Source organism: Cimex lectularius, unplaced genomic scaffold (genome assembly GCF_000648675.2).
Source record: "Cimex lectularius strain Harlan isolate CLEC.00 unplaced genomic scaffold, Clec_2.1 scaffold12, whole genome shotgun sequence".
Classification (NCBI taxonomy): domain Eukaryota; kingdom Metazoa; phylum Arthropoda; class Insecta; order Hemiptera; family Cimicidae; genus Cimex; species Cimex lectularius.
In genome coordinates this window covers 2,734,553-2,759,008 of record NW_019392875.1, presented here as the reverse complement: position 1 = coordinate 2,759,008, position 24,456 = coordinate 2,734,553, and the positions used below count along the sequence as shown (strand labels likewise).

At 35.0% G+C, this 24,456-nt stretch overlaps 2 protein-coding genes across 9 annotated transcripts in view; one reads left to right on the top strand and one right to left on the bottom strand.

The window, feature by feature from the left end:
- Positions 1 to 24,456, bottom strand: part of LOC106673766 (E3 ubiquitin-protein ligase MYCBP2) — a 321,911-nt gene that overhangs the window by 249,235 nt on the left and 48,220 nt on the right. The gene's annotated exons all lie outside the window — the stretch shown is intronic.
- LOC106673770 overlaps positions 9,040 to 24,456 on the top strand; it is a 40,071-nt gene continuing 24,654 nt past the window's right edge. The window contains exon 1 of the mRNA XM_014406011.2: positions 9,040 to 9,291. Within this exon, the coding sequence (XP_014261497.1) occupies positions 9,142 to 9,291 (150 nt within the window). The 5' untranslated portion in view covers positions 9,040 to 9,141. The remainder of the gene's footprint in view (positions 9,292 to 24,456) is intronic.

Sequence of the window (24,456 nt, the reverse complement as noted above, 5' to 3'; positions counted from 1 at the left end):
TAGAAACAATACAGAATAATCAAATACCATGAGTGAAAGTTTAATTTAAAAAAAGTAAACATATATTATACAACAGAATTTTCCTTATCGTATGTGTTACAAAATTCTCCTTTTGTTTCTCCTTTTTATTTCTTCGAGCTTAAACGATTCCTGCCTTAAAAAGCTGCGGAACTTGCGAGGATTAGAAGTTTATCTAAAGTTTTCTTCTGAAGAGTTTTATAAGTTTAAAAGTTAAAATTATAAGACTCCGTTCGGCGTATCATGGTTAAAGGACCAATTAAAAACTTTCACATCTTAGTAAACAAAATGAAAAAGTTAGCACGATTGACAAAAATGTAAAAATTAAATTGAACTTTTTTTTCTAGGTCCTGTTTGGGTAGCAATTGGAATAGAGAAGAGGGTGTTTTCAGTGCCGATCCACTACAACTTGATTCTCGAGGGGGGATTTTACGTGTGATCGATGTTTCCCAATGAATAACGGACCGGATCGAACATTCCTGTTAATTCACCACCTCATACCCACTTGGATTACACATTATCGGAATACATTCGTTACATCCCGGTTAATCCGCTATATTTCTTCGAAAATCCATTCCCATTTTGAATCTACCGTAATAATCTATATTTTCACTGTTCGTACTCAACATAATTATTCAACGTGTACTAAAGATAAAACGGATCCGAGGCATCCGAAGGGTAAAGTGATTTTCTTCTAACAAAAATCTTCAGTGACATCAGATCGTAATTTTCAGACAAAAAGTCACCCTCAAATGGGGTGAGCCGATAGAATATAGGTTCCTAGTTTTAGGATATGTTCTCAAACTTTTTCCGAACGTTCAAATGGGCAGTCTTAAAAATTTACAAGATTTCGACCGTGACTGCGATGAATTATTAGATAAAAGGCCTCCCCAATAGAAAGAAACTTCAAGAGGAAAACAAATAAAGACGAAGTTTTCTCCCAAAAGTAAAATTGCTTTGAACGCAGTGGCCTGCCAGTGGCCAACTATTTTTGTCAACAATTTACTCACACACACCCGCACACAAACAAACAAAATAAAAAATAAAAACCATAAGGAATTAAAAAGTAGTATGTTGAGATTAAAATGAGAAAGGAGGTAAGAGCCTTCTCAACACGCTAGCTAGCGTTTATTTATGTTTAGGGAAATTCTCTTACTTCCCTTTATAACTCTTGATTGGCGTTATCGTAGAGCTAATTTCCATGGATTTATCTCTCGAAAATCGCTAGCGTGAGCGAGCCAATTTAAACGTATAAATATAGAAATATATAAATCTTAATGCCATTTCACGGGCAAAGTATAAGATTTACTATAATAAAAACAAATAATTGTTAGTTCATTATTCCAACAAAGCCACCATTATGAATAATATTTTACAATAAAGACAAAATAACAGTAAACCGTGGTCAATATTAGCTTAAAAGGGGTTATACAAAACAAAAAACAGCACTAAAAAATTATCGCGTGCAAAGTTCACATGGTGGTGATGGCCATGGCATAGAGGGTTTCTGGGTAATGATCAGACAGGCCGACAAATGGCCAGAGGATCTGCAAAACGATATATAAACCAGTAGACCCAGAACCTTGTTATTATTATTTTTTTAGAATTACGACAAACCTTTCCTCCACTTCTACCAAAAGTGCACTTTTTCCAATAAGACTAAATAGTTTCTTTGGTGGCACTTTGCGGACTTCTTTTGGTGTGATGTCCTACGAGTGGCTATACCGTGATCGGTTCCTCCTGACATATTCGCCATGTTTCTGCCTCTGCCCTGTCCACCTTGGTTAGATGATAGCTAAGAGGGCAATGGACGGTATAGAGGCGGAGGAGGAGAGAAGATCCTTCACGTTTCTTTTTGAGAAATTTAAAAATATTTAGCTTGCCTCATAACTGGTGTTTTTGTCCAGTGTTTGATTCCCGCTATATCAAGCCAATTTTCCAGACACACCTACGTGCACCCAGTTGTGGTTCTGGTCCGTACAATCGTAAATGATTACATGGAGATCGTGAGGTGCGGTCTGGCGTGACGTCGGTTTTAGAAAAACATTTTCTTTGTCTGACCAACGTTTCGATGTTTATTGAGATCATCTTCAGTGCTGAAAGTGTGCCCTCTCAACGCAACACGACAGACAAGAATGACACATCTACACGGAAAACAAACACTATGAGCCCTGAAGATGATCTCAATAAAGATCGAAACGTTGGCACGATAAAGAAAATGTTTTTCTAAAACGTACGTCACACCAGACCGCACCTCACGATCTCCAAATAATCATTGACTAACCGTCACTTAACACCTCACATAATCGTCAATTTTGAAAATTTTGGATATTACGAATCCTACAACTGCATTTTAAAATAAAATCGCTGAAAAAAATGGAATACAACGTACATCATGGAAAAGAATGCATGATGAAAAGTACAATGTCGTGCCACGCTTCTATCAGCTGTGCTGTGCTACCTCAATATGTTGATCCATTCATATCCCTATGCTACATGCCTCGCATGATACCAAGATCAAACATAGGCTACAACGGATTCCCAACAAAGGGATGACTAGATAACATGTAAGTGCCAGATGCAGTAAACTCAATGAATAACCCTCACCACAACCATCAAACATTTCTAGAATTGGACCAGGGGAAACTCGGGGAAATGATAGGGTATATGCCGGTCGGTGACGTCTGAGAACCCAACTTGGATAAATTCAACGATAAACCCATTTGTAGGTTATGCAACGAGCAGCAAGAAACTGCCAGCCATAATATCTTGGAATGAGATGCAACCGTTCAATGAAGACTAGCCTAAGGTAAAGCAAAGTTACTTCAAAGACCAGGTAAAAACGATAACAGTCGATGATCTAGTACTTCTTAAGAGAAGGATCAGAAGGATCGAGTCAATAGAACTGAATTAAGGAACTAGGAAAGCAATAAACCAGAAAAGACTTCAATTCTTGGGGAATACAAAATCCCGCTTACTACTAATACATTTTAATCATCATATCAGTCAGAATATAAAAAAATAAAATATAAAAACCTTAAAATGTATTGTCAGATGATGTGCTAATGGGGAAAACGGATCCGACAAAATGATCAATGATAAAATCTAATCGAGGTTTATAATCAACGAAAATCCCTTTGAAATTGAAATCCTTTGACACAACCTGCGGTACTCGTCCTTTTCGAGCGACCAGTTCAAACAGGGCCTTCCGGAGAGGAATATGATTTTTTACCCTTTTCGACAACATTTCACACGCCTGTTCGAAACAATCAACTGCAAAGGAAATCATATTCGCCGGATTGCCTCGTCACTCGTTCAGGCTTTTCCTTCTTATCTGGGCCTTTGAATTTTTTCCATACTTTTTCCTCCGACACGACATCACATTCAGAAACGGCGGCGAAAGGTGGTTCTTTTTCTCTGGTAAATTGATTGTACAAGAAGAAACTGCGTTTATCTAAACACAATATTACGTAACTTTTTTAACAATATAACTTATGAACTGTTATCTTTTTCTAATGCTCTCTCTCTCTCTCTCTCTCTCTCTCTCTCTCTCTCTCTCTCTCTCGCAGACTATATTTGACTCTCGGGTTCTCTCACCCACAAACCCTCTCCCCTTTCTCTATTTTCTCGCTTTTATTAAACCGCGAAAGTCCTCTAAAATACTAAAGACGTACACAATTGCTCGGATTTTTACTAAATAAGTCCTTCCGCTCGCCTTTTTAATTAAATATAGCAAAGAATGAGCGCTTTTTGTGTTTTAATTAAAAGTAAGATTTATGGATACTCAAAAATTACGAGTTTCTTGCTCTACAAAACGGTAAGAAATTAATTTAAGAAGGACCTGGTGTAAGCATGAATACTTTTAATGAACGCCACGCTTGGCCCCTTTTAGGGAGTTGGTGCTATTCGGTTTCAATTTTACGAATTTGTACTTTTCAAATGAACCGTGTTAAAGCGAAGACACTTAAGTTGATTGTATATAATTTACTAAACCTTCTACGGTAGAATTACAACGATATTTTTTATAGAAACTAAAAACCTAGACATTAGTCGTAACAACAAGCCATTTTATGAACAATACATAAAAATCTATCGTAAAGAAACAATGAATATTCATATTTATGAATCGAGCGGAAAAATAATGTGCAGAAACCGGAGCCAACTGAGAGGAAGGTAATCGAGTTTCAATACCCTTAACTTTCCAGCCTAAACCACCCCTGCCTCGTTCGTAAAAGACCCGAACCTATATCTTATTATGCATAAACCAACCTGAACAATCCACCTCTATTATCCTTTCAATTTATATTCGAAGAGAGCCGACCTTCTGTATCCTGGGTTAAAAGAAAGACGGAAAGACGGTTTCCCTCTCGGCCGTATAAGAAACAACCCTCAATTTACGGGAGTTTTCATTTCACTCGGCCCTCCCTGGTGCGTTCAAAGGGGTAACGAAAAAAAAGAAAACACTGACTTACAGAAGAGATGGATTTTTTAAATCTAGACTAGAAACTGCAAATAAGCAATAAATATAAATTTAAAACCTCCCTGTTGGGTTTCGCAGACAAAAGAAACCACATTTCAGTTTTCAAAATTAATGGCAAATTATAAGATAGCAAATATTGTTATAGGTAAAGGGGTTTGACATCAAACATATAGCTTGAAAGTCCTCCTGTATAACTTTACCTGTAAGCCCTAGTCAGGTGTACGTTTAAGAGCCATTAGGATTGAATAATTTAAAAATAAAACAAAATAAAGATTCCTTATCTAATCCTCTTATTATTGTCTACGATGAAACCTATTTGTACCTATCTTATCAGCGTAGAGCTTAAGTGCCTTCTACACTTGACAATTGTGTATGTGTATCAACAAATTGATCAAAAATATTAATAAAATTCCTCTCGTCAATGTGATATTAAGAAATTGAAAAATTATTTCCTGAAACGTATTTGCTTTGAATGTCGACAGCTGATCCGTTTTGTGACGAGTGGTTAGTACTTCCGACTCGTACTTGCCACGCTAATACATTAAATTGAATTTTATTTCGTAAAAATTGTAAATACGTGAAGTGGTTTGAACTCTGGTTCGCTGACACCCAACGGTTAGCCTCTTGAATGAAAAGAATTTTGAACGGGGGGGGGCTTCACACCCATGGATCGGAACCACAACTGGGCACACTGAGAAGTGTGGTAAACCTAGAGCTGGAAAATTTTTGAGAAAGAAAAGCACTGAACGAAACCACCAGGTAATAAGGGAAGCTAAAACATTCATAAATCTCTCAAAAAGGAAGGCGAAGAAACCGTCAGCAAGCAAGATTTGATGAAATATAGCACTCATACAGTCAACTGCCCGTTGAGCGCTAGTGCCTTCTCAACATCCCTGTTTCGAATATAAGCATAAATCGTCCGCATATAGTAGGATACGGAGGTGAATATATCCATCTATATGATCAGATATGAAAAATATAATAGGACTAAAAATTCCACCTTGAGGTAGACCTGATTGAATTATATGTGATCCTATTATATACCAAAATTAGTTTTTTAAGGTTGAATTAATCGGTTTTTATGTAATACCTCGAATTAGCATATTGTTTGATATAAAATCGGAACAACAACTAGGCGCAACGGAAAGTGTGGTAAAGATGGAGCTAGAAAAATGGTTCGAGAAAGAAAAATTCAAACACTATCTTTTTAAAAAGATAAATTCAACACACAGTGAGTTGTTTTTAATGATCCGGATTTCGAGCCTACAGCTCATCATCAGGTTGTAGAGCTCCTTCAAGCTGTAGGCTCGAAATACGGATCGTTGAAAACATCTTACGTGAATGAACAACACACTCACCAATTAGCTTTTCTATAAATTAAAATACTGGACAAAGGGATCCTGTTCGAGGCAAGATAAGATCTCTCTCAAAAAGAATGGCTAAGGTTCTCTCAACAGGCAAAATTTGACGAAATTTATAGGCCTCTATACAGGCCAGGTTAACGTCCTCCTAAAGAAGATGGGTAAAGCCGAGACGTGCCGATTCGGTCACGAGAATCCAGAGACATCGGCACATGTTTCCTATGTGAATAAGACACTAGCACCTGTATATCCACTTGGGTCACAAGGCAACTCTCACACAAAAAGAAGTTCTCGAAAGCACACTGAGGAAAGGCTTAGTTTTGTGGGAAAAAGGCACTTTCCAGTAAAGTCATAACTAAAGGAGTTCTACAATTGACCTATATAGATCGTGGAGGATTAAGGGTTGAAGTCCTTACTTGATTGAAACAATAACAAGATCACATTGTGTTAATACTTGACTTGACTTAAGCGAGATTTTGCCAAATTATGCTGTCTACTTCTATTACTCTCAGCATATATTAGTAAGTAATAACGTTTTTGTTAAGTTTGGTTCAACAATTTGTATAAAAATGTGTCATAATCAATAAGAGAAATGCGAAAGTTTGTTCAGAAGTTGTTAATTTATGCTTTCAATAAATTTATATAAGGAAAGTAAAGTAGAACATTAAACATTTCTTCTGTTCTGCTTTCCTAAAACTTTATGTAGCGCGAGAACAAAAGTAATGGTTGTTTGTTTTTAAAAGAGAATGTATAAAATGACAGTTGAACTTTTAGAGTGATTTTACAAATAAATCCAGTCACACATAATAAATTGGTTCCGTTATAAAATCCTATCGCCGGAGATCAAGTTAACTTTACTAATAATAACTATTCAATAATTTTCAACCGGGGAGGGAAATGGAGTGAAAGCCAGCGTTCAGACAAAGGAAATATTACAAATTTGATAAAATACCCCCATAGAGAGATAATAACAAAGGGATTTACCGTGCAATTTTCATGTAAACGGGGCGGATTATTATTTTTTTATTTCAAAATGGCCCGACGAAAGACAGGGTGGAAATTGGGCCAGAAAATTAATGTATATGAAATTAAACGCCTCCGGGTCCGAGGAACAATTAGGGAATGCTGTTTACCAAAGGGGAAATATAATAAACTAACTTTTCATGCTTATATTAATGTGAATATTAATGAATTAGGTCAAAGGCGAATCGTCATTTCGTAGGGTCAATTATAAAATAGGCTTTGAGAGGTTTTTAATTAATGTTTGTGTTCATATAAATTAATTGCGTTAACACTACAGATAACATTACATAAACAATTCATCAGATAGTCAAGATTTCTTATTTAACTAAGTATTAAAAATATATCCATCAAATTGCTTCCCGACATCAATTTTCATCTTTCTCAAAAAATCCGTTTATAGGTTTGTTTAGTTCAAACCATGAATGTTAATTTGTATTTCTGTTAGATCTTTACAATGGGCTAATTTTGGAAGGTTTTTTTGGGCATTTAGGTTTATTAAACTTAGAGATACCCTGTGCTCATGGTGCCTATCCTAAATCATATCGTTTGATAAATTCAGAAAGGCACTATTTTTTTTTTTTTTGGGGGGGGCGATTTTGGTTATGTTTTGCAGACCGTTTCGTGGCTCTTTCATTAAAGAAGAAGTCAAGTAGATTTGCACTGTCAAATGTTTTGCCAGTTGTCCACGATGCTCTAAAATGACAAGGGGCCGACCTGGTTGGTGGGTCACGGATTTGTACAAAACTCATTTGGTGATCATACACTCCAAAATATTGGGCACCTTCACTTCTAGTGAAGAAGCCCTGGTTTTGCCATTTTTTTCCGTTGTTTAATAATTTTATTTCGCCTTTCTTCTTGCCAAAATCAACTTTGTGAATACAACATGCTATAGCATTTTTAATATAGATGGTCATAAAAATATAGTAAAAGCTATCAAAGTTTATAAATAACTCCATTACAGTTCGTGGTCCGATTGAACAATTAACATTTTTCAATTAATTAATAATTTGTCTCGACCAATACCTTTCATAAATATTAATTGATTAATAACCAAAAAAATGTTTAAAAACCAAATATTTTTCAAGTAAACTAGATCATATTTTTTTCGTGAAACTAATAGGAAAATTAGTTTTATCACATCTAGAGACCCTTAAATTTAACTATATCGATCTTTTGACATATAAAATCCACCTCTAGAGACTCGGTTTTCAGAATGCCTAACCAAAATGGTAATTATATTGTATAGGTCCAAAAGGTACAAATGGAGTTGAGTAGAATTGAAGTACGGAGAAAGAAAATTGTTGCAGATTCTACGTAAGGTTTGCCAATAGGTTTGTTTATGTTAAAGTGTTAATGTGTTGTATCAAATATGCACGTTTCTACAAAATTCCTGACAAAACTTTATATTACAATTGCCTTAGACCCGCCGAGAAACAACTAAATTTTTGAGGCACTGCTGGGGGGGGGGGATGATTTTGTCAAAACATCCTCGAAGGAAGGAGAGGGTGAAAAGGTCTGCTTATCCGGATAAACCGAGACATTAAAGCCTTGATCTCACAGTGCCTCTTCAAAATCATACTCTTGGTAGGTCCAAGAGAGATCTCATGGTGCATGCTGTTATTATTCTTTGGATGTCATTGCCCCGATAACTTGAATGCTCTCTAAGAAATTTTCTTTTGAGACTACTAGTGAATGAACGATCTTTGCCATTCAGTCGAGATTTTTCCTGTAGAAATTTCAGAACTAAGTAAATATTTTGACATGTACAGAAGGAACAATTGAGGTCTTTTGGTGAAATCTACTGTTGTGTATACAGCGATGTGTGTGTTTTTTTTATAGACGATATGTCTAATGGTATATGTTTCTTTCAAGTAGAAGAGTAGTGGGATGGTGGAACAGGATGAAGGATTTGAAATGTAATTCATAATAACGGGTGTCTAGGCTAATTCGGCCTAACACACGACAGACCACAGCCATTCACAGCGAAACCAGACCGCTCCAAACATGATTAGCAATAATTAGAGTAGACATCTGGCACGAGATTAATAACAGACGGGAGTAAGATGCTCACTAAGCGCCCTCTGCGGCCTCCTCACTTCGAATCGGGGAGGTACGACTGCGATAGGCAGTCGGGCCGGTGGGGGGTGATCGATCCGCTTGGTGGTAGGGGCCTGGAGTGAGGTCCGTGTGGTGCCTTCAGTGTAGCTCGTGTCATCGAGGGATGTGTGTGCGACGAGGGGCCGGCGAAATGGGCTAAGCATGCCGAAGGCATTTATCGTCTTGGCGGCCTTCCTGGGCACAGGGGCAGCACTCCTGGGGCCCGGATCCACCCCCGTCTCCATTTGCGAACTGCCGGTCTGTTCGTGCATCGGAACCAAGCTAGAATGCCGTTGCGACCCGAGGATCCAGGTAAAAACGACGCGTAAAAAGTGGTATAAATAAATTATAAAAGGACCGGATGATGTCCAATTAAAAATAAGAAAATAAATTGCGTCGCCCTTTGAACGACAAAGGTGGACTTTTATCTACAAGACGATATCAGTGATAAGCTTTATCAGAGGTGGAAAGCATGGGCGTTGACATTACGTGTTTACACTTCAATAAAAATTAACGCAACACGCCCTCATAAAAGCATGGTCCTGGCATAAATCATCATTTGTTATACTATCCTACTTAAACCGGGTTTCAAAATCTGTAAATTAATTATTCTTTCCTAAATTTGTTGCAAATCATTTACAAAAACCGTCCTTTATATAATTTAAAATTCCTTATATTTTATATATTTCCTTAAATACAGTGTGTTGCGATGAAAGCAAACTAAAATTTAAGATTCAACTTCTGAAGACCAAACTTTTTTAAAATAAAATGCAGCTCAAACGAAAATCTCTAAAATGTTATCAAAACAATAACCTATCGTTAGAAACCTGTGACATAGGCCTTTTTCAAAATTACAATATTCAAGAAATCGCGCTAAAAATATAATAATAAAAAAACTTCAAAATTTAATTTTCTAAATTTGAGAAATTATAATATGACAAAGAGCACATTAATTTTTGTTTGAAATCAGTTAAAGATTGCGTAATTGCAAGAAAATAAAACACTTCCTATTTATAAACAATAAAATATCTTATTTCCGGTAAACAATTTTTTTTTTCGTAAGTCAAAGCCTGGGCAAACACTATAACGGTGTAGCAATAAAAAATATAATAATAAAATTGCATTGATTAATGAGAATTACAATTAATGATAATTTAAAAAACTTTAATGAAATTACTTTTACCTTGTTGAAATTTACAATTAAACCCTATCCGATATGCTATTAAATAATGTAATAATAAAATTACTGTAAAATCGAGTTAAAAAATAACGAATGATCCATCCTTATCAAGCAGAGAAACCATCGATGCAAAACCTTAGAAAAAACGTGTTTATTCAATTTTTCCCAAGTGTAATTTCATTATTCAGAATATGAAATCAGTCAAATCGGGCTTTTACCAACCATAAATCAATCAAATGTTTTAATCAAATTGACCAATGGTAATTTAACCACCCCCTAGCCGGTACACCATTAAAAAATTACACGTTAAACCTTTGCTAAATAATGACAAATGATCCGTACTGCATCAAGCAGACAAACCCTTGACACAAACTCAGGAAAAAAGTATTCATTTATTTTCCCCAAGTGTGCATTCATTTATAAAATATAGGAGTAAGCTTAATTTTATAGTTAAGTAATATGTTAGACTACATAAATAATCCAATCGAACTTTTCCAAACCAAAAATCAATCAGTCAAATTGACCATAGTTCATTTAACCACCTCAACATATCATTAACAACATTAAGGTAAGAAAAATGTTGTGAAAACCTTGCTCAACAAATTAACAATACGTGTCATCAAGAGCAGAGAAACCGTTGAAAAATTTCCAAAAAATAATAACATATTTTTGCCACGCGTGCATTCGTTTATAAAAAATAGGTCTAAGCTTTATTTTACAGTTAGGTAATATGTTAGACTACAAAACTCATCAAATCGGATTATACAAATTATAAATCAATTGACCAAAGGTATTTTAACAACCCGTAACCGACATTAAATTACCGTTAAAACCTTGATAAATAATGGCAAATGATCCATACTTGTAATCAAGCAGAGTTGATAAACTTCCGAAAAAAGTATTATTGTTACATTGTGCGTTTTCATTTAAAAAATAGAGGACTAAGTTTTATTTTATAAATTATAGAAATAATGAAATTGGATTTATACAAGCCATAACTCGATTTGACGCTATACCAAGGATATACCATCAAAAATTTGTAATAATAATAAGTGTAAAAATCGTGTTAAATATTGGTAAATTTGGCTTCATCAAATTTGAAAAAAAGATAGAAAAGGCTACTTTTTTTTCTATGAACTATATATTGGGCACGTTTTTATTTGAACACAATTAACCAAACAATTAGGCAAGAAAATAACCTAAACGAACTTTTCTAAGCCGAAAGTAAATTAAATACTTCGTTCAACTTGGCCATTGGTAAATTAATTCATTTTCTTCCGCCTTTAAGGGTGTTCAATAGCAAATTAATGAATTGTTTTCTACCCTTTCTCTGCCGGGGGAAAATACTTTTCGTCCGACCTTTAGGAACTATATGCTAGATTAATCCATCGGGAAAAGCTTTTTTCCAAAGGGAATTTAAAAAAAGGCGTTTATTTGCCGTTCGATCAATTTACGCTAACAAACATCAACTGTTTTTAAATTTGTTTCCAGTTATAAATAGTTAAAACGAGGTGTTTCAGCATGTTCTCCGACTAGAGATTAGATAAGACAGTAAATAAAACGGGCTTTTCGGTCTGAAAAATCGACAACATCCCATTACGCGTGAATCGATTTAGATGTGCGTACCTGCGAAAATATCCAACTCTCAATTTGTTTTTTCTATTTTCAACGAGGAAAGCAGCCAATTTTGCGTTCTTTTACAGAGCTTGCACAAACAAATAAAGATTACCTCAAAAGATTTATCTTTTCATTTAGAAAAAAAGATCCTTAGTGAACAACATGAAACACAGTTTCGTTAGTTTTTGTTTTAAACTTTCCAATAATGCGGGAAAGAAGATAAAGAAAGGAAACAAGGCGAAAGCTATGAAGAAGAATGATCTTTTCCACAAGATAATTTAACTTAATGATGTTCAAGACATTTTTTCACCAAAATAATAATCCAATAATATTTTACCCTCAGTTGAATAAGACAAACTTACAAGTACAATTTTGTCAGACTGGGACATTAAACATATACAATAAATACAAAGATAAATTTTAAACTAAAGCTTTTCTTTTCCCCTGTTTGTAGTCGTAGAGATTTCCCCCCTTAGCACTTAAACTTTCGCCTATTGTGAGCTCGACTAATGGTTTTCCTGGAAGATTTTCGTTTCTTTAATGCACTACACAATTTTTCTTATGGTGTGGCATCGAGTTCTATATTGCATAAGAATGGTTTTTCGACCGATTGCAGGACATTGTATAAAATATCTGTAGCCCCTCTATACATAGTCCACATTAGTCATTGGAAAGTAGTCCCATAATTTTTTAAGTTTTAAGTGATGGTATTGGGTTGTTTTCATGCCTACCTTTCCTGTTGTTCCTTAATAACCCAAGATTGCAAATAATTTTAATGTGGCTCTAATTTATGCCACAAAATGTATTTGGGCCTATGTATCGTAACGAGGCTCCTCTTTTCGCTAGTATGCCTGATGCTTCGTTGCCTGAAATTATCCACGACCGATACGCCAATTTTAATTGTAGATCCCCATTTTAAAAAAATAGTATTATGGTCTACTTTGTTCATGATTGGTTTTCCTCGGCACCATAGCATTTTCCTAGCTATTGCAGGCAGTTTCATAGGATATTTGTGTATTCTTTAGATTCAGTTCACATTAGTCTTCAATTAATAGGACCATTTTTTATGTAACAAAATGGATTCAGGTCTGTATTGTTCCGCCGCTCTCTTCTTAGCTAGTATGTCTGATGCCTCGTTGCCTGAATTCCCTCTTGACCTGGGACCCATCAAATTATTTGTAGATCCAACTTTTTGCATGCCATCTTCGTTTATTTGCTCAATAATGACTTTCCTAGGCACCATAGCTTTTTCCTAGCTATTGCTGGCAGTTTCATAGGATTTTTGTGCCCCCTCTAGACAGAATCCACATTGGCTTCTGTTAATAATACCTTAGTAAGTATTTCAGTAGAGCATGTTAGATTTTTTAAATCGTTTTCGTTAAGTAGGACGAATTATTTTTGTTTGTCTCATACTCGGCATACCCCGTATTTATTGTTCTATGTTGTTGTGTAACCGAAAATCTCTGTTCTCTGTTAATTTGCCACTGTGTTTTATTTGTAGATCCCAACTATTTAATGGTATCGTGGTCAACATTGCTCAAGAATGGCTTTCCTAGGTACCATAGCCTTTTCCTTCGCTGGGCATAGAATATGTTGTCTCTGTCACTTCTAGATTTGGGTAACATTGGCCATATGTATCAATTATTATGTTATCCTTTTTTCTCAACATAGATAGGCAACGCTTATAATTATTACGTAAGCATTTCTGAGTTCGAATTCCGGCATATCTCAATTGCTTTTTAAACTGAAAAGCATGATAAAGTGGTTTGACCATTCGTCCGCAACACCCAAAGGGTAATAAATATCCAACGAATAAACATTATTTAGCACATGACCTTCGTTATTGTCTAATTATTCAAGCTCCATCTTCCACATTTGAAAATTAGAAAAATTGGTTAGTAGAAAGACAGTTAATCTATTTGCCTTTTTTGAAAAGTTTCCGCAACACGTGAAGAAAATAAAGAAGAAACGTGACATAATGTATTTGTTTTCTTACTAGTTAACTCCATGTTATTGCGGTTGAGCTTCATCGGAATTTCTCATAAGCTATGAAGTATAACATTCGAATGAGATGAAATGCAAATTTAAAAGAAAAAATTGTATACGTGTTTACAACTGTTTACAAAACTACAATAGTTAATAATCAAATCTATTGTGTATTGTAATAATGAAGTTTCTCGATTGAATTTCCCAGGCTGGTCTTTAATTAAAAACCTCGTATCGGTTCCATTCCAAATACATATAAACTGACGGGGGCTGTTTCAGCGCTAATTGAGGTATTCAATCCCCGTGTAGATTGAACGGGCGTGCTTCGTCCGGAGGAACACAATTAAAAAGAGAGAGAAAAAAAATTCTCACAGAAAGAAATATTGTCAACCGTCGGACGCGTTCACAAATGAATCAAGACTTTCTCAGACAGATTTTATCATTTTATCACAGGCACGACCAATCATGCTCTTAGCACTGTTTATTTTGAAGATTATACACGCTATATTATTTATGAACGGATATTCAAATGATTGGCGTTATGAAATTCCTACTCAATCCTATTCTATATTCAATGCGGCCTGTTCAAATTGGCGGAATGCAAATTAAATTGATTTTGCGTCAATAAATATTCGCTTTCGTCTAGATAAAGCTTGCATAAGGCATAAAGCTTTTATTACATCTGGCATAGGCTTAATTAATTATATTACATTATTTATTTTAAAAAATCTCGATAACAATCCAAATTAACGGGCAAAAATTGTACCTATATAAAATCTTCTATATAAAGCTTGCATAAGGCTAAAACTTTTATTACATCTGCATAGGCATAATTAATTATATTACATTACTTATTTTAAAAAATCTCGATAACAATCCAAATTAACGGGCTAAAATTGTACCTATACAGTGTACGGCTAATCGTGTTACAAACTTTGCCAGTAGTCAAGTAAGTCTGCCAGTAAGCCTTTATTAACTATTGTCCGAATCTCAATTGTTTCGGAGTTATTCCCATTTTTCTGATTTTTTAAGATTTCATGACGTTGTCTCAAATAAACAACGATAACTCCAAAACTAAAATTTCGACAAATCCGTAGATACCATTGAAAAGTATGTTAAATTACCTTTAAGATGTGATCAAGCTGTAAACGTTGCTGAAATAAGCGTTTTAGTAGCCAAAACTTTTAAAAATAATTTTTTTTTTCAAAGTTGAAAAACTTACTATGGTGATTCTAAACTACTATTTCCAAACCTAGAGACGAGCAAATTTCAGAAAACGCACTCCATTTAATTAATATCCTTTTTAGTGGTGTGCTTTTTTGAAGTTACTTTTTTCAAAGATGAAGAAATTGTCGAAGGAAAGCTAAAAAAACGTGATTGACGGACTAGTAAGGTGGAAAGATAAGTATAATAATAAAAAATAAAAAACTTAAGGAAATTTTGAATGAATGAACTAAAAACGATTTGAATCTTAAAAATACAATAATCCTATATTAAAGTTGCCGTCGTGTTGGTAAAAAGTAAACACTTGCAATATTTCGGTTTCGAACCCAAATTAAAAAACGTTTAATAAATTCATTCAAAATTTCCTTAAGTTTTTTTTAATTATTATTATTTCCACCTTACCAATCCGTCAACAGTGGTTTTTTTCCTTTCTTCATCAATTTCGTCACTAAATGGAGTACATTTTTTGAAATTTTCTGGTCTCGAGATTTGGAAATAGTAGTTTAGAATCATCATAGTAAGTTTTTCAACTTTGAAAAAAAAAATTATTTTACAAAGTTCTGGCTACTAAAACGCTTATTTCACCAACGTTTCCAACTTTAGTATTGATCATATATTTTTAGAAATTTAACATAGTTTTCAATCGTATCATCGGATTTGTCCAAAACCTTTTAGTTTTGGAGTTATCATTGTTTATTGAAGCAAGGTCGTGAAATCTTAAAAAATCAGAAAAAGGCGATTAACTCCGAAAATGTTGAGATACGGATCATAGATAATTAGTACTTTTTGTAAACTTGTATTACATCTGGTAATATACTGGCTTAATTAATTATATTACATTATTTATTTTCAAAAATCTCGATAACAATCCAAATTAACCGGCTAAAATTGTACCTGTAATTTCCGTGAAAAGGGAACTCCCTGAGAAAACGGATAGACCTAATAAAACGTTAATAAACACATTTTAACTTATACCCCTCGCCCAACAGTGTCTTTAATTACAAACAAAACTAATTAGCGCACAAACAACCACCCTAATATGAGACGGTGCGCCTTTAATTATACGTAATAGACCCGTTAATGGTTGTAATAAAATAGCCCTTAGTCTTTGCCAATTCCACTACAAGAGTACTTTGCATAATCAATGGGTAGAGTTTATTGCAAAGTTTTGAACTATTTCAGCTTCATTTGAGCTAAAAAAAAAAGCCGGTAAATTGGCGCAAAAACGTTTAACTGCAGTTCATCTAATTTAATAGTGTTTAAATTATTTCTCTATACTATCCATGTTCTACTAACGTAAAAAATAATACCAACATAAACTTACTTAAAAATTACTACGGAAACACGGTGGTAGCACTGTTGCATGATTCAAAATGTACAACATGTAAAATTTGTTGATCTAATTGCGTATGAGACGTATTTATAACAAAAACTCTATCTATTTTTAACAGTGCGATAAAAAAAATTGATAGAAGAGCGTTTTCTCGTCGGTAAATACATAACAACACTCAATTTCGCTTCATTTGTTTCAATTGTAAACAATAAAAAGAATTTTACCTGAGTGATTGAAAGTTGAATTTTACTGATTATTAATTTGAATAAGCTCAACTATCCACATACAGGTACATACATTCACATATATGTACAGAATTGAAAATGCCTACTTCCGGTTTTGGCCGTCCCGATCGTATCCGTATCGTCTACAGTGGTTGTCAACAGTTAGGTCGTACCAGCCAACGTATGCTGTTTTTAAAATTAGATACTTTCATCCAATACATTCATTCTCATTTGCATACCGTCAAATCAAGTGGGAGCTGGAGTATTTTAGGCCTTTCGCTACACTTATCCTCGTTAATACATTCAATCTCAACAAACCCAAAACTATCTATTAATACTATATGCAACAAAATATTGAAAAGATGAATCCTCAAGGGAAAAAATGTTTCCTCCAATAATCAAAAGAAACACGGTGCCGTGCTCTTGTATAAGTTTCATATCGAGTGCCACTCCTACACGTTCTCTGTATGGACTGACGGAAGGCCTTCAGTTATGTTGGAAACATTGAGCGTCATTTCTCTACATTCAGGACAAATTCGGGGGCTTTGGCGTGGATTTAAGTATCCGTGCGTCAGTCTCTCCTGGCCTATTCTTAATCGGGTGAGGTTGATCCTTCTACGTTTCAGATCCTCTGATGACCTTAATACTAGAAGCTTCTCTGTCGATCCTACCCACTGACACTGTCAATTCCAGTTTGTTATTGCATTTTTATCTCTCCCGTCATTTTCGTTACAATCCTAAATTGAAGTTTACGATTTTTTTTAATTTTTGTAAAGATCAATAGACACTAAAACAGCAAAAGTTTGATCAGACTCCGGCGGGGCACAGTGTAATGTTACCCTTAGTTTAGAAATGTTTTAAAAAGTTCGTGGATGCTAATTTATTACGATAGTTGTTAATGACAGCGTAATCTCAACTTCATCGATAAAAAGGAGAAAGAACGCTCACCCACTTTAAATTACTGTCGACACTGCATATTTACGATTATCACTGCAGCTTACTTTATTTTCTTAGAAATGACACGTACGATATTTTTTAGCTTAATTTACATTTCAATTTTAAATTATTAAGATTCAAGAAACCGAATACTTCTTAACACCATGGTTAATCCTCTTTCATTTAAACATAATTTCAGCTTTACGTTTAAATGAAACAATGGGGCTAAACGGTCAATGATATTAAATAAAAATAAGATAAAATATTATTGTTATAATTTAATATTATAATTTTGAACTTTCTACACCAGTCAGAGTTCTTGTAAAAGTAAAGTTTTGTCATTTATAAAAACCTTATTCGAACTTGAGGCAGACGCCGATAAGATAACAATGAAAAGAATCCATTTCACTACAACAAAAAATATTTTGAAAAAAAAATTAAAATTAATGAGGTTAAGTTTGTTCACGAAAACAGTATCTCTAAGATAACGGCTTGAGGAGATGGCATGGAAGTGTTTTAAATTAAAGTACATTGACTATAATAATTAATTTAATAAATTGTTTTAAACAGCTCAGGAGAGTGGAATTCCTCGCATGTGTAAACACGGTTGAAAATGGTAATTCTAAACGGGTAAATGATTTTATTCCGGCGGTTTGTCCTGCGGCTTTATGAGGCGTGAAATTAGAGATATGTACACGAACGTTTGTCAGCGGATAAAAATGTAAATCATGGTCGGGATTTTATAATAAAAACTATAAATAAAATTTTGTCATTTTCTCTCTCTCCAAAATTATAACCCCCAAAATAAAAAAAATGTGTACAAGATAAATAATGAATTATTCGAAGTTAGCTGTGCTAAATGTTTATTCAATTTCAAAATCGGTATTCTTTCAGTTCCGATATGAACTTATTCCTTCCAGAGAGCGTTTTACCACGAAATCAGTGTCGGTCCCTTTTATAAGAGCTTCTCCAGAGTAAAACAAGTCGGCGGACTAATTTTAGAAATGTTTGAAAGACGGAGGCCTTACCTTCGGTCCTTTCAGAACTTCTGAGCCTACGGAAAACCGGGCGGACAAAGGGAAAACCGTTCCTTCAGAACAGCGAACAGGTGGGAAAGGGATTTTCTTGCCCGGAGTCATGCCTGTTTGGAAATCGATGTCACTGGGTTTATTTATATATCAAAGGACTGTTTTCTCAACCCCGCTTACCAAGTTGAAGTTTTCGCTTTATTTGCATTCCGTTTTTAAATAAGAGAAATATTGCAAACGGCAAATTGTTTACACTGCAAAGACCTGGTTCGCTTATGATTGGCGTGACAAATTATGAAAACAAAAATAAACAATTTACAAAGAAAGAACGAAGGAAATTTCTAATCTTTAACTATTTTTGTTAAGTATTATTAAAACTTCATTTTCCTACTTACGATGGTCCTACGTCAGCATTTTATTTTTGACCTATTAACTCTGTCAAGTAAGATGAATACGACTCCAAGCTTATATTAACAAGGGACAAGGATAGGCTAAACATGGGATCACCGATGTTAATAAAATTTTTTGTGGTGATGCACGGTCGAAAAATATTAGATTCGTGTTCCAGCTTTTTTGCCAATATGAGCTAGAAAAAGTGTTTAATCTACCTTTCTTGAAAGTATTGAAATAACAATGATTTTGTGACCGAGCGAAGTAGCAAAATAGGTTAGAATATTTTTTATCAAGAAACAAAGTTGATATTCTTATTCTGCAGCCCAAAAAATACTTGCATACGATATTTAGGAAAATACAAAAAAATAATGTATTTTACTTTGTTGGAGTCGTGAGGAGCGGTCAAGAAAGAGGTAGCTTAGAAAAAACAACTTTTTATTTTTGCCGATGTTTCGACCTTTCTTCGGGTCATCTTCAGAGCCTGGGTAGATTACAAAGCAAATGTTGATTTGAAAAAATTCAATTTAAGATGTAAATATAAATTCATTACATTTTGTGGTTCGATTGACCGAATAACTTCTTTCAATTAATTAATTTTTATGTAAGGTATTGGTTGAGATTAAAAAAAGGACAGTTGAAAAATGGCAAAAAGGAGGAAAAATAAGAAAGGTAGGTTGAGATGGTAAGTTGGTGTCCGAGTGGATCGAAGTCACGATAGCTCAAATGGTAGAGCAGCGGCTGGGTTCGAATCCAGCTCGTGACTGGTTTTTATCTCAACCAATACCTTATTCTGCAGCCCTTTTATTTATCTTACATAAAGATTAATTAATTGAAAGAATGTAAATATAAATCCATTAGATTTCGTGGTCCGATTGACCAAATAACATCTTTCAATTAATTAATATTTTAATATAAATATAATTATAATGGTAAATATAAATTTTTAAACAAGTATTTCATACACTGAAACTCCTCACGAATTCAACAAATTATGAAACAATAGGTCACTAAGAAACAAAATATAATGTTTTCATCTAAAAAAGTTTAGTGTTCAAAATTCCTACTTTTTTCTAAGAAAATCACAAAAACAGTGATAACTTTGAAACTCCGATCAAAAGGAAACATTACATAAACTAGTCGCAATTCAGAAACCTGGCCTCCGTAAATAAACTAGAACCGGAGAAATAAAATAACACGTCTGAATGTTTTTGTAGATTTCATTTTTATCTCAATTATAATGCCATCACAACCAAATATTGTTGACATAGAATAAAGAAGATTAATGCACCTTTCCAACCGTTGTAATACCCTGGATATTGAATAAAATCCAGAGAAGCTATCAATTTTAATTGGAAACAACATACTCCCAATCTAATTTACTAAAGTCCAAGTACTAAAATATTTTAAGAAAAAAAAAGGTTAAACCGAATTTGAGTTATTTGGATCATAAACGATTTTTAGCCTCCTTCACTAGAAGCATATTTTTGTTTTTGCAAATCTAATCTCAATTAATAAGATCCTTCATATTATTTTCTTCCTAGGTAAAACAACAAATCAACTATTATATAATAAATTTGAACTGCATGCACAACAGAGGTAGAAAACAATATTTTCGAACTTAACTATCACCAAAAAAGGTTTAATTGAAAACGGCGATCCCAAGTCCATAGCAACTCTGCCTAAGCCTCCTCCCCTTGTAAGATTTAATTATCTCCATTAACGGACGACATACAATCAGTTGTAGTCTGTAGTTATTTTGACAAGTTAGGATACAAATTCATTCCCAGTTTAAAGAAAAAAGGTGCAATTTGAACTTTATCCTAAGGCTTTTTCGTTTTGTACTTTGATACAGGCTTTTCCATCAAGCTGAACCAAGTTGAAAACATTCCTGGCAGATGTTCCTGTGCAGTTGTTTGATTCAATGGTGATTCAAAATTTAAATGACAATGCTAAGAATCTTCTGTATTTGTTTATATTTTAAAACGATATTGCTTTAAGGTTGACAACCTTGAATTTTATCTCGGGATCCCTTAATGAGCAAGGTTTTCCCACTTTGAGGCTGAACCAACATCAAATTATTGTAAAGCCGGACTGTTTCGGACGGTCGGCTCCCCCCTGTACACTGTACTTGAAGGGAACTATGGTAAGGGACTGTGCGGCGGTTGAAAGGGAGGGTGGGTTAGTAGGTTAGCCGGTAATCCTCTAAACCTCGCCTCGCCCCTTGTTCACCACCGTGCTCTACTCCCTTATGCCGGGCTTTACCTATGTAACCCAGGCTGTGCTATGTACCGCTCGTAACCGACATAAGTTAACGGATTTGCCTTTTTCCCCCCTTTGTCGGACGTGAAGTTAAACTGAAACTTTGAAAACCCTTGTTTCTACAAATATCTGTACATTTGGTTTTCTAAGACAAGATATAAACAGTTTGTGAAGATTAGTAACAGTCGTTCGCACCTACTTCAACATGTGCCATTCTGTCTTAGATTTACCGCAAATTTCTAATATTGTTTTTTTTTTCGCGTTATACAACCCGGCTAGAACATGAAATTTAAAAACCAATCTTTTTAGTTAAAAATTAGAGATTTAATGGTTTTAGGTTTCTGGGGTTAATTTGATATTAAAAAGTGTAAGTAAAGTCATACTGGAGGGCTTAGCATCCAACCTTTGACCATTGGGTCTCGCGGACAAAGGGTCAAGCCACTTTACAATACTTTCTCCAAATTATCACTATTATAAATCCGTGAATGAAATCAAAAACAGTTAAATAGACGTTGAAAACTGTTAATTTGACATTAAAATTTGTTTATTTGAAGGTCCGTAGTTCTTCTTGTTAAAATCTAATCAATTAGGCAATTAATTAATTATTTATTTCTCTCTCTCTCTCTCTCTCTCTCTCTCTCTCTCTCTCTCTCTCTCNTCTCTCTCTATCTCTTTCAAAGTGTCTCCTTTCTTTCTCTCTATATTTTTCTCATTTTTGTCTTTTCTCTTTTCTCCTCTCTCACTCTCTCTCTCTCACTCTCTCCCATCTATCAATCTATATTTCTGTTCTTCTCGGTCTCTTTATTTACCTATCTAACTCTACTTTTATTTTGATCTGTTTGCCCATATGATTGTTAATTAGTCGAAATCAGTCTCTCTCTCTCTCTCTCTCTCTCTCTCTCTCTCTCTCTCTCTCTCTCTCTCTCTCTCCTTTTACTTGTTCCTTTCTCCTCTTTCTCTTTCTCTCTCCTTCACATTTTCTCTTCTCTTTCTCTCTCCCTCTCTCTCTCTCTCTCTCTCTTTATCTCTCTTTCCTCCTCCGCTCCTCTGTTTTTCTCTCCCTCTTTTTCCCTCTTCCTCCTTTCTTCTACTTCTGTTCTCTCCCTCCCACGTGGATGTAAGAGAGGTCAATGAGACCTAATTCTGCGTGGTTAAATATAAAGATCTCTCTTTATTTGAAGGTATAAAAAGATTAATTTGAAATTGAAAATAGTTAATTAGTAGTTGAAAACAGTTAACTTGACGAGTTCCAAAAAAAAGGGGGTTTCTTCAATAGCCTTCAATTCAAATAATTATATTTTCAACAATAACAACGTTGATAACCGAGTAAGCAAAACGGACAACTTTACGTCAAACAACGTGAGTTAAATTGGCCTTATTCTACCGTGAAGGAAGAGAACATCAAAAAGTAATAAAAGACGGCACGGCAAATATTGGGAACGGGTTATGTTTAAACAATTGTTATTCATTTCGCAATAATTCTAATTTCTCTTTCACCTGTATACAAAGGACGCCGTTAAAAAACCGTTCAACGTTGAAAGTGGTCTGGAAGGAATGGAGACAATCTTTATTTCCTTTAACAATATTGAATTGGCGCAGAAATGAAAGCTGAAGTCTATCAAAAGGAGAATATAGGAGTTTATAACGGCGTTCTTATCGTAAGGAAACTATTAATAAACTCCAATACATGACGTCAAGCACAAGAGATTGTGCAACTCGGTAAATGTATGTCAAAACAGCCACAGAGGCCTGCGAATGGAAATTGCTCGTTTCGATTCAAGGTCCAGGTAGGTACTGACCGCACTGAGTTATGTACGTGATTTATTCTCCGAGAGAACACTGGCAAACGGAATGGATAATATTCGCATTCCGACTCGGAACCCGGGAAAAACATCGCCCCCGATGTGGAAATTCCTCGGCCGGTAACCAATGAAAAGCTCGTAGGGCACCGTGTTTTCCGAGGGGATCGCCCCTTTGCCAGGGGTTGTCGAAAGAGTCGGTATTCAATTATCCTATATAGTTAGATTTCACCATCCCAAAAAGGCTCCTGTCGAGGGTGAGCTTTCGGAAGGGAAGTAATGATACCCGTCGAGGTGGTTTACGCGCCCTTTTCCACTTAACCCAACGCCCAAATGGAATAATTTCCGATTTAATTTTGTATTTGACAAAATGACAAAACGCTTATTATTCAATCTGGTCATTCGTATCAAAAAATATTTAATTTTAAATTAAACATATACAGGGTGTCAACTTGCTAGTGTCACCCCAATTTCCTGAAACATTAGTCAACCTAGAAAATAAAATTAAACCATATTTATTTAGCGTGTTCTTTTTTTTTTTTTTAATTAACCTGGTAACCTGGATATTGGAATCGAAGTGTTCCTGTATTTTAAGATGCTACCTTACCGAAGCCCACTTTTAACTATGTCAAAAAGCTCCATTATCTCCTATCTATCATGTTCTAGGTAGGGATCCCACAGGGAAACGTCCTCGCTCCTCTATTTTACTCAGTTGCCACACAACCTACCGCTGCCACCTTTAACTTTGCCGATGATACTGAAATCCTGCCTATGATTCTTGGCACAGCTTCCACTAATCTCCAAAACCACTTGCCACATGTCATCGAATCTCGAACATAGAAAAACTACCACAATCTTCATCAGGAACCTATTCAATGACGTACTATGCACAATCCATTTCCACATCTTTTTTTCGTCCCTAAGGATGATTCTTCCTAAAGGGATGGTTAGGGATTCATTCTAAGTCCTGTTGACCAAACAGACTTCCCCTTTACCAGAAAATTATTAGATTGATGAGGTACCCATTGGCACTATTAACCATCATTAATTAGGCTTTCCGAGTTGCCATTATCTAAACGATGACCACCGCTCTTTATCTAAACGCGTATTCTTAGATGTATGCCTAACCTTTAGCCGGATAATGGGTACAGCACGTGAGAAAGTTTTGGAAGCTCAAGCTCATGCTACAAGCTACTTCCTTCCTTCCTAGCTCTTACCGATTCATCAGTCTTTTGCCCATTATCGGCTAAAAACAAAGGTCCTCAATGAGATACCAATTAACGATATTCCCCATCTGTTAGTCTTTCAGAGTTGACAGTCAACTATCGCATTCTAGATGTCATTTCAACCTCACTAGAACTAAAGTAATATTACACCTTGGTGTGGTTCTTGGATGTACAACAGTCTTTCGCCGGGTACGGCACTAGTGACTGTTGAAGAAGCCCAAGCGCATCTTTACACCCCTGCCTTACCCGCACAACCAAATATATCATCCTTT